Source organism: Pleurodeles waltl, chromosome 4_2 (assembly GCF_031143425.1).
Source record: "Pleurodeles waltl isolate 20211129_DDA chromosome 4_2, aPleWal1.hap1.20221129, whole genome shotgun sequence".
Lineage (NCBI taxonomy): Eukaryota > Metazoa > Chordata > Amphibia > Caudata > Salamandridae > Pleurodeles > Pleurodeles waltl.
In genome coordinates this window covers 306,419,941-306,432,033 of record NC_090443.1, presented here as the reverse complement: position 1 = coordinate 306,432,033, position 12,093 = coordinate 306,419,941, and the positions used below count along the sequence as shown (strand labels likewise).

At 42.0% G+C, this 12,093-nt stretch overlaps 1 protein-coding gene across 2 annotated transcripts in view; it reads right to left on the bottom strand.

The window, feature by feature from the left end:
• The window catches only part of XRCC6 (X-ray repair cross complementing 6), a 153,390-nt gene that overhangs the window by 90,971 nt on the left and 50,326 nt on the right, over positions 1-12,093 (bottom strand). For both annotated transcript variants that reach the window (XM_069231263.1, XM_069231262.1), the window contains exon 5: positions 5,775-6,029. In XM_069231263.1, the coding sequence (XP_069087364.1) occupies positions 5,775-6,029 (255 nt within the window). The remainder of the gene's footprint in view (positions 1-5,774; positions 6,030-12,093) is intronic.

The window sequence follows — 12,093 nt, the reverse complement described above, 5'->3', positions numbered from 1 at the left end:
GGAAAACTTAGTCCAGACTATATATTTTTTTGCCAAATTAAGTTCTGAATTCACATGTAATTTTATGATTTAGTGCACAATGGCTGCCTGGTGGGAAGGCTAATGCTCACAGCAATGAGCCTGAGTTGGTTAAGCTAGCATGCCACTGCTAAAACCTTTAGACATGGCTTGGTTCTTGGGGCGAAATGTCAGATGCCATAGGTCCGATCTATTTATTATGAAAAGTTACGACAAAGGCAGTCTGACTTGATTGTGAAACTCATATGGCCTTTAAGGATGGATTGTTATTACTACAGTGTGATGAAGCCTGTAGGCAAGTATTTTATTATATGGAAGGTCACAGATTACCGTAATGGACAAATAATTTGGCACTAGTTAACCTCTCTGACAAATCTTCCGGTATAACATTTGCACTTAGAATTCACTTTGGGCCCTTTTAGCTTGGGTTGTATAGTGATCTACAAACTGTAATTTTGTACACATCTTTAATATCACTGCATTTCTCAACACTTGTGGGAATGCTTATGCTCAATACAGGAGGCCAAGATTAGTTATGATGACAAACACAATAATCCTGTCCTTGTCAGAAGCCTTAGGCCTGATCTGTTTATTATGAAATGTTACCACAAAGGCAGTATGTCTGGCTTATTCACTGTGAGAAGCAAATGTTAAAGCCTACATGCCTTTAGGGGTGGACTGGTATTACGCAATGGTAAATGGGTATTTTATTATATGGCAGCTCCTAGATTATTGTACAAGGCAAACGGGTTAGTATTGCTTCCTCCTCAGTGCAAACCTTCTACAGGGAGTGCAGAATTATTAGGCAAATGAGTATTTTGACCACATCATCCTCTTTATGCATGTTGTCTTACTCCAAGCTGTATAGGCTCGAAAGCCTACTACCAATTAAGCATATTAGGTGATGTGCATCTCTGTAATGAGAAGGGGTGTGGTCTAATGACATCAACACCCTATATCAGGTGTGCATAATTATTAGGCAACTTCCTTTCCTTTGGCAAAATGGGTCAAAAGAAGGACTTGACAGGCTCAGAAAAGTCAAAAATAGTGAGATATCTTGCAGAGGGATACAGCACTCTTAAAATTGCAAAGCTTCTGAAGCGTGATCATCGAACAATCAAGCGTTTCATTCAAAATAGTCAACAGGGTCGCAAGAAGCGTGTGGAAAAACCAAGGCGCAAAATAACTGCCCATGAACTGAGAAAAGTCAAGCGTGCAGCTGCCACGATGCCACTTGCCACCAGTTTGGCCATATTTCAGAGCTGCAACATCACTGGAGTGCCCAAAAGCACAAGGTGTGCAATACTCAGAGACATGGCCAAGGTAAGAAAGGCTGAAAGACGACCACCACTGAACAAGACACACAAGCTGAAACGTCAAGACTGGGCCAAGAAATATCTCAAGACTGATTTTTCTAAGGTTTTATGGACTGATGAAATGAGAGTGAGTCTTGATGGGCCAGATGGATGGGCCCGTGGCTGGATTGGTAAAGGGCAGAGAGCTCCAGTCCGACTCAGACGCCAGCAAGGTGGAGGTGGAGTACTGGTTTGGGCTGGTATCATCAAAGATGAGCTTGTAGGGCCTTTTCGGGTTGAGGATGGAGTCAAGCTCAACTCCCAGTCCTACTGCCAGTTCCTGGAAGACACCTTCTTCAAGCAGTGGTACAGGAAGAAGTCTGCATCCTTCAAGAAAAACATGATTTTCATGCAGGACAATGCTCCATCACACGCGTCCAAGTACTCCACAGCGTGGCTGGCAAGAAAGGGTATAAAAGAAGGAAATCTAATGACATGGCCTCCTTGTTCACCTGATCTGAACCCCATTGAGAACCTGTGGTCCATCATCAAATGTGAGATTTACAAGGAGGGAAAACAGTACACCTCTCTGAACAGTGTCTGGGAGGCTGTGGTTGCTGCTGCACGCAATGTTGATGGTGAACAGATCAAAACACTGACAGAATCCATGGATGGCAGGCTTTTGAGTGTCCTTGCAAAGAAAGGTGGCTATATTGGTCACTGATTTGTTTTTGTTTTGTTTTTGAATGTCAGAAATGTATATTTGTGAATGTTGAGATGTTATATTGGTTTCACTGGTAATGATAAATAATTGAAATGGGTATATATTTTTTTTTGTTAAGTTGCCTAATAATTATGCACAGTGATAGTCACCTGCACACACAGATATCCCCCTAACATAGCTAAAACTAAAAACAAACTAAAAACTACTTCCAAAAATATTCAGTTTTGATATTAATGAGTTTTTTGGGTTCATTGAGAACATGGTTGTTGTTCAATAATAAAATTAATCCTCAAAAATACAACTTGCCTAATAATTCTGCACTCCCTGTATTCCCAACATTTAGTCAGTTAGACCCTCTTAGAAGATCAGCATATTTTTTGGCCAAATGTATTTTTAAGGCTAGGTGTTCGATGGTTATCTTGTTATCGGGAAATCTATGCTCAATACAGTAGGCCTGGGTTTGCTAGGATGACAAACCAATGATACAGGCCTGATCGGTACACTGGGAAAATTAATGGCAGATGGCACAGGTCTGATCAAAGAAACGTTATGATAAAAGCAATTGACCGGAGATGATTATTGTGCAAAGCATATGTTAAAGCCAACAGGTCTTTAATGGTAGACTGTTATTACATTGTGCATACACTGTGCACGTCATCATATTAATACAGGGGAAAAGGGAGAAGAGAAAGCAAGGACATGTGTCCTCCAATTTTTATTTGGCAGAGGTGTGTATTTTACTGAAAAAAAAAGAAACTCTTGCTCAAAGTTAGACAATATGTTAGCACAGGGTTATCAATGATGAAACAAGCCACCTAACAGGTCGGGGAAGGCTTTTTGTTCTGAAAATAAATAACAGTACTTAAGTACATGCCCCATATCTAACATTGCCTGCTTTACACTATGCACAATACCACTCCAAGAATAGCACTCGCTGGTATGTTAAATGATTTTTTTTTTTTAATTTATCTTGCAAATGCTTGCCGAGTTTATGTGTTTTACTGAAGATGAATGAGTGGGTAAAAGTAAGTCAGTGCGTGGATAGATGAATGCATGAGTGCAAAGACGAATGAGTGAGTGCTAGTAAGATGAGTTACTGAGTGCCTAAGCCCATCAGTGACAGGGAAGGCACTTCAGTTATATGCCAAATACTGTTTTGTCTTTTCATCCATATTTTCCTCCAACGTGAAAGCTGCTTAGGGTGTGCGTTTAATGCCACCAAAATGAATCAGCAATAGGCCCTACCTCAGTCTACTGTTTGGGTAAATGTAATTTAGGAGAGTCTTCTCTCTTTATAGAGTCGCATGCGACAGTTGCTGGGCTAAAGTATGCTAGAAACAGGGATGGTCTATGAAGCACCAGACAACAGAATTATGTTACAGGACCAAGGTGTATAGTGCTACATCAGGGTCTGAACAGCGTCGTCCCATGAAGGATAAGGATCCACCCGCAATACTGGGACTTGGATGGCTGTTTTGTGGGTTGAGGCCTTGAATAAGTGTGTGGCCTAAATCTCATGCGAGTGTGAAACATCCTACAGGGGAATCACTCTGACACTAACCCTATTACTGACCCATCAGCTCTAAATGGAAGAGTTGTAATCCGTGATCAGAAGGGTCATTCACTTCCCACGGGCTTGATAAAGCTCCTACAGAGTCTCTTCATTCAGGTTATGTTACTACTCTGCGCCTTTTCACAGAAGAATCAAGTCTGAATGTTCCCAGGGTGGAGCTGTTTTCTTTGAAGAGGCAGAACCGGGACAATGGTAAAAACACTTTTCTGTTGATACAATCTGGCATAATGCTAAACGGAGCTGTTGCCACCACATTCATTTTTTTTTTTTTTTACTGTAACAGAGTTACCTGCAAGAAAATTGGGGCTTTGCAATCCGCGTAGGTCTACAAATCTTTCAATGCTAGACATTAGGCTTCAGGCCAAATTTCCCCCTAATCAACTGTCTTCCAGGTACGGGTTAGTCTTTAAAATTAATAAATACATTACAAATTCCATGCATCTTTTCTGAGATGGAATTGAGTTAGCTTCACTTGCGCTCAAACAGGGGCTAGAAATTAATTTCGCCTCACAGTGGGCAGGCATTCCTAGAGGCAGCTGGGTGCGATTTATTGCACAGAATGTCTATGTATTGCCTTCATCTTTCTCATCACCTATTTCAGGAGCACACACTGCACAAGAATCATCATAGGACTCAGCAGCTCTCCTGGGCCTCACCCTGCAATCATTCCTACTGTCCTCCTTTCACAAATCTTGAAGGGAAAAGCAGGATGGCTTTGGGTACTCTGAATCCTGACTACACAAAGCTACTGTCACAGAAATAGTTCAAAACGCTGACTCACAGCCTGACAGCTCTACATTCTACACAGCAAGAGTTCACCCACTGCACACATTCACATATCAGTGCAGGAACTCCAGTGTTAGGTTCTTCAAGTTTGTATTTATCAGAACTACCACCAGCAGCACAGCCACCTGTCCTTCAGTCTGACCCCAGGAACATGGATTCCAATAAGGTCCAAATCCAGTGAGAGCCCAGTGTTCATTTCCTCATAATATGTAGTAATTTAGAAGTGAACCCCATTCCAATTCTACGCACTATTCAACCTCTCTACAAAGATGGTACAAATCCTTCTTAGATGAAACAAGTCCCTGGAGATAGCTTGGCTTCCATTAGAGGCACTGCACATTGCAGCTCAGACAAAAACTCACACTTCCACTTCTTTTCTCATCACTACCTAATGGGGTGAAGGTTCCAGAGGGTGACTGGATGATATGGTCTCATACATGATGCGCCTCACAACAGGCATTGATAAAGCCATTCAACATATTGATTAAAATATCATGGGCCCCCAGCAGTAGCCGAGCCCAATTTTCTTTCCCCCAACCACAAATGTAGCATTTTGTTCCTGTATGGCATTACCTTTATAGTCAGATTAGTTTTCTTCATTTTGACACCACTGAGACTGGCAACATGCGACTCCAAACTCCTCTCACCATAGGTAACATGTTCAACCCTAAAAAGCTTAATGTATGCAAAGTCAGACTGTCGCCTGCGGAGCGGCAGTTTCAGGTTCCACAAACTATGTGTAGAAGTGTCACTGTGGTGATACCTAGCTCTGCCTCCTTTGAATGTGCACACCAATGCAGGTAAACAGGTTCTTTTAAGTCTCTGGAAGGTTCTCATCCAAATTCCTGTCCCCCAGTGATACTCTAGGTATGTAAATTAATTTCATTAAGAGTAATTTTCACCAGGTTACTCAGGGAGCAAATCATGTATGTGTAGGAAACCCAGCCATGTGTAGATGCAAAGGACAGGTTCTCATCTCGCTTCTTCTGGTCCTTGTTCTGCCTTCGCTCTCCTGGATCTACAAAAAGTGCAGCGTTTCTCGGCTGCCTCACTGTGATCTCTTGGATATGCATAGAAAAGCATTATTGTGGGCACTGCAGGTTTCACTCATCATCCACTAGCAATGGTTCACATGCCTGCAGGCTATTCTGTGAGTGGGTGAAGATCTTGCACCATCACACTGCAATACCTGTCTGGATGTGATTCCCTGGACGTTCTTAAGTGGTTTTGTGATTCCTGCCCCCTGTTCTTTCCTGGAAATGTACAAAGCTTTCCGTGTACAAAGGGAGGGTGTATGATCTCGCCTAGTTCTTGCATGTCTCCGTTTCCCCCTTGTCCTCAGAGGTGCATATTACTAAGGAGTATGTCCAACTCTCACCTGTCTCCCGCAAGTCGCTGGCCTTGGTGCGAGCTGCCTTTGCCTTGGCAGGATCAGAGACATGGGGATGGTCCTGATTGGTAAAAATCATCAGGCGCTTGTGGCTCATCTTCAACTTTACGTCACTGAAAAGATTAGAGCAGACCCAAAGAGCTTCACCTAGCGAAAAGTCAGCACTGTGCCCAATGGTGTTGCGGAAGTGCGCCTTCCCCTTGTCCCCGAAGAACCCGTCCAGTTCTAGCACACGCTTGGCCCCTAGGCAAAAGTGAAGGAGAAAACAAGAACACACATCATTACCATTTACATGACAGTCTACACCAAAAGCCATAAAAATATCAGTAGCAAGGAACTACAAACTGCTTCCATCACCTCTCTTCAAAAATGTCAGGCAACCACATGCAACATCACCTAGCATTAAAAAAAGAAGGTCACTGGCATTTTAGATTTCCTTTTCTTTATGAAAGCGCAGTCAAGGGGGAGTAGGGTTGGGGCACACTTTAACTGAGGGATACAGCACACAACTGTAACTAGACAGAAAAAAAAGTGGAAGACAAAAAAGCATTTTGCAAGGCACAGGAGAACTGTTGTCTCTGTGCTAAGCACCAAGACTGCAATTTTGTACACATCCAGTCATTTGGTACTGACACTTGTCAATAGCACCATGGCATGGCTAAAGTACAGCTATGTAGTTCTGGCCAGAAAGAGGAACAGAGCCAAATATCAACTTAAGTCTACAGGATACCCTCTTCTATTCAGTGCCAACCCTGGTCAAAAGGGCATGAAGGGATAGCTCCAAAATAAGCTAGGGAGTCCTGACCAGAGGGAGTAACGAGATCACATACTGGAAAACATATGCACACTACCCCAGTGCCTCTCAGTATCCCAAATTATACCTGAGAAGGACGCCTAGAGTTACAGCCGAAACATGGGCAAAGCTGGAAACTTTAGTAAACGTAACACCCGAGTAAAAAGGAAGAGGTAAGGAGGGTACATACTCAAGATATTTATACATGATAATGTGGACGAGCTAGGTGGTATGCCATTAACACATGACACAAATGCCTCTTGTGGAGTAAGCTCTTCCCAAGTTAATCGAAAAGTCGAACCATGATTTATAAGACCTAGAAGAGCAGCACATGATGTGGGTGGCAACTTACTGTTAATGCACTCAATTGTGAATTAGTATGATGTTGCTAGAGAAATCCTGAGGCAGCACGCTGGGTGAGAGCTGGAGTTCTGGAGGTCATCAATCTAGGAAGCCGGTCTTTAGGGATGCTCAAATGATGACTTCAAAGATTCTAAATTAATTTCACAAACACAGGGAGTGTAGGAGTGTGAGGCATTCGGTGCAGAAAAAAGAATGGCAACATAATAGTTCAAACTTCTGGTGCATCATCACCTTGTATGCTCAATTAGGGAGTTGTACCTGAAGTAGCGTGTGTTCTTCCGAAGAGCAAATATGGAGTACAGGGTACCATTCAGGAGGCCAAATATGCAGAAATAAGTCTAAGTATGGAGACCACACTTGTCTGTGCCAATTGCCTGACATCAGTCTCATATGGATACCCTCAGAAGCAAGGACTGAAAAATAAACAAACTGCCACTATATCCACAGGTTGTGACTGTCCAATACCCAAATAAAGATGCCTGTAATGACTACCCCAAGGATACTCTAATGCATAAATATTTGTACTGATAATTGATGTATAAATCTGTTCTGATAAGCCCTTAAATGTATGAATAAATTTCCATTTGAAGTTAGCCTTTCACTGATGTATTGTATGGATCTTTACAATGCATGATGTGTGATATGTATATTTCGAGAAAGAATCTAATGACCAACTGTTGACTTGTGCACGAATAACTCAATAGAAAGATAGATTTTAAAAATCTACAGGTTAACTAAGTACAGGAACAAAACTACTAGACCTGCAAGCTCTCTACTTGATGTTTTGTGTTTTTCTGAAACATTGGTAAAACCAATTGCTTTGGGGTTGCCAAACCTAAAAGCCAATATTGGCGACCGGCTACGTTAGAAATGCAGAAAACAATCACAACAGTTGCTGCGCCATGTAACATGTGTTGCATATATATCACATAAAGCAGTGACCATTTTGCAAGAATTGAAAGCAATGTTTTCTATACTTTCAAGATAGCCACCATGTTACATGACACAACGTGACAATGCAATGTAGTGGTGATCTTAAAAGTACAGAAAACAAACTTTTCTATACTTTTAACATGGTCGGATATTGCCAATGGCTTTGCTCAAGCCAGCACAGTTTAATAATATCCAGCACTGGCAAAGCCAATAAATGCTAACAGCATGGAGCGGACCAGAAAAGGCAAGGGAGAGAGATAACACTAGCAAAAGTGGGTCAGGAAGAGGCACATGAAAATACAGTGGAACAACATAAGGAGGGGGAGCAAGGGAAAGAGCAAGTGATGACAGCGCCACCTCTGTGTAGTATTGTATACAATGCTTTCTGCATGAAGCAGTTCATGTAACATGTGTTGCATATATATCACATAAAGCAGTGACCATTTTGCAAGAATTGAAAGCAATGTTTTCTATACTTTCAAGATAGCCACCATGTTACATGACACAACGTGACAATGCAATGTAGTGGTGATCTTAAAAGTACAGAAAACAAACTTTTCTATACTTTTAACATGGTCGGATATTGCCAATGGCTTTGCTCAAGCCAGCACAGTTTAATAATATCCAGCACTGGCAAAGCCAATAAATGCTAACAGCATGGAGCGGACCAGAAAAGGCAAGGGAGAGAGATAACACTAGCAAAAGTGGGTCAGGAAGAGGCACATGAAAATACAGTGAAACAACATAAGGAGGGGGAGCAAGGGAAAGAGCAAGTGATGACAGCGCCACCTCTGTGTAGTATTGTATACAATGCTTTCTGCATGAAGCAGTTCATAGCCAAACTGCAAAATTATTATTATATATATATATACATACATACATACATACATATATATATATTTCAGGTACAGGATTTTTAATTTGTCATAATTATTGTATTAAGTGATGGCCGGTGGCTTAATGTACTAACGCATCCAGTGCTAACACCCCCATGGACAAAATTTCAAATGCTGGCAGATTTACTCAGTTTTCAGTCCTGCTAATGTTGATCAAATGAGTCCTGCTGAGTTGGGTACCAATACTAATATGTTATTTGTCAAAAGATCACTCATTTGATATTGCCCTCCACAAATGTACACCTTGTGTATGTAAGCACGTAAATAGTGGTACTTATAGAGCATAACCCACCTGGGAAGCTAACCAACAGACAATAGCCCAAGGTATGATTCAAGATTTTTTTTTTTTTTTTTTTTTTTTACAAACGGTGGGTAACAAGTAAGTTCCTATTATGCAGGGCAATACTGCTACCTTAAGAAAGTGGTATCCAGTTTATTCCTGAACTACAGAAGTGTATTATCAGATCAGATAATGATTGAGATGTTCTAGATCCTTGGTGCGTAGAATGAGACGGCTTGCCTTCTCTTGCACTTTGTCCTCAGCTTGGCTATACCCTAACTCCTGATATGACACTATCTGCCTTAGGTGGTTGGTTTCTTGGCTAGGTATGCAAGGGTATAATTTCTGATATCCCTGTATGTGAATTCGCTGGTCTTGAACAAAAGATAGGATCTCGAGGGGCAGCCAGTGTAGTTTCTTCCGTACTGGGGCGATCTTCTCAGAATCCTTAATGAGATTAAGCGGCCACTGAGGGCTGTCAGTGTGGAATCAGGGAAGCTGACGAGTAGAGGTCTACCTCCATTCAGGTGGGGCAGAGGCATATCTTTCACTTTGGTTCTTAAATCAGTCCCCAGAAGGATGGATTTCACCTTTTTTTACGAGGGAGAGGTGACATCATGCTGTCTGGGTCTTATAGGTAATGTTTTCTTTGAAATGGAGACCTGTGTCAGGTGAAGTTTAGTGATTTTTCATTACTTGTCACCCGGGAGTGAACCCATCTAGGTTAATGTTGAAGAGATAGGCTTGAACCTGTGGTTGTCTGGCGAAGTTGGTGAACAAGAGGAATTCTGCTGGGCTGAGTTTTGATAGGTACTTTAGAGCCACTGCATGTCAGATAGTGAAGAATCTGAGATCGAGTTGGGTATTGCCAGCAGATGGATATACCTTGATAATAAAGATATCGAGTGCAGAGGTTGAAGATAATCAGAAAGAGGACGTAACACTGGAGATAGTAAGTTTCTGAAATTTTGCAGTTATATCTACAGAAGTTGGTGGTGACTGGTGAGGCCAAAAGATAAAACATTGCAGGTCTGTATCACTGAAGCCCATGCATGTGTCTAGGATATGGATGCCTGACTGATGGTTGACTAACAAAAGCCACAGAGAGGCAAAGTGGAATAAAAAAAAAACTGGGTTTGTAATATATTTGATAAGAAGGGCACCTTATACAACATAGAATGCAACCGTGTTCCTGCTCCATTGTGGTCTGAAGCCAGACCAATAGACTTGTAGAAGAGTTTTTTCTTGTTCATCTGCTCCTATAGGTGAGTGGAGGCTGCTTTCTCAGTGTTATTTCCTATGAACTGTAGGTGGCTGGAGGAGCAGAAAACGGCAAGATCATCTGTGTACAGTGTAGATTTCCCCAGCGGGGGAGGAACAGTCCCAACTTAAGGACATTAGGGTAGATTCCTTGAAAGAGGGAGAAGCTAATGTTGATGATTTGTGTGAGGGCTTCTCCTTGAGAAAATGAAGATAGGATCTGGTTTTCATGGAAGGTCGCTTTAAGCAAATTCATCATCTCATAGAAACAGAATGTTGCCAACTGTGATTGAAGCAGCAGGCCGTAAGAGACGGGTAGGATGCCTTTTCTGTGCTGTTGAATTGGAATCTGATTTGTTAATCTTCTTGTGGATAATATTGGACTTGTCAACTGATTAAAGGTGTGAACTGTGTGGTAGCCACCTTGAGGATAGTAAAATTGTAGAAGGTGGTTTTAGTAGCTGTTGGTATGGTTCTCCAGGCTTGCCTTGTAGACATCGAGTAGGGCGTTAACATCTGATGTGGCTGGAAGGAGTCTGATGGGTTGCCAAGTTCTTCTTGCAAGGTGTCCATGCAGAGATCTTGAAGGAGTGGAAAGTTAGTTTTGTAGGTCATTGTTCATGCGTATGTTTCATAAACGATGGATAATAGAACAGCAAAGTGGTACATCCACTCTAGGAGCATCACATGATCACAGTTAACCAAACAAAAACACATTTCATACAAGCACTGAACATGGCTGCCTGTTAAACAGTACACTGTCCTGCTCCACACAACACAGCGCTTATGTCACCTGGCCTCTAGCAGCCAACAGGGTGCAAGGAACAACCTTCCTGCCCTCTTAATTCAACTGACATTTATGACATCCCATCACCAGGGTGTCCTTAAAAATGGGTGGACGAAGACCAGGACACCACGTGTTTGGCTCAGAGCACCAGCCCCTCAGGTAAGCCATCAGCACCATGTGCTTCAAATACCACATACCACATCCAGTACCTAGTCATACCCAAATCGCGCACCCACATAAACCCACACATTCAGAGTCAGATACATGAGGGAGCATGGGCCATAACAATTTGTTGTATCTCTATCACCCTTTCCAATACGAGACTGATAAATGACTGATACTGAGTCTTGCCCCGCCAGCCTTTCAGAGCTGATTCCACCCACAAAACTGACACTGCCCATTCTACTAATAGTTCAGTAATCATTCTGTGACATGTGAATGAATTTGAACCAGACAATGTGATTGACTCTCACTTGCATTTGCAGATGATCCTGGAATCTGATGGATTAGTTCTCAGTCCTGCCAATGGCAATGCTGACGTGGAAGATTATATTCCAAGTCTAAACACTTTTTCACAGATGATCCTAACGGGACACTGCATTGCTTGTTAGGTTTCTCGAAGTTATATGTAATACCATGACCCAGTCTGGGCTTTTTAGCCAGTAGCACACTGCATTTAGGATTTGCCCTTTTTTTTTTTTTTTACTTTAGAAACATGAGCTCTATCAGCTCAGCATGTACGGCGCTATTGTCATTAAGCTAGAACTGTCTGCTCCCCTTGCCCTGCCAACCTTTCTCAGGCAGATATGCGAGAGGCAGCTATGCATAAGATGAAATACAAATTAGATTATGAGCAAGAAGAATCAGACAAGTGCTGCCTAACTAAAAACACAGAGAATTAAAATTACACACCGTTGGCAAAATTGAAACATGCCATTTCCAGGTTTAGAGACACACATCAATATGAACCTTTATCTGCAAATAACAAACAAACC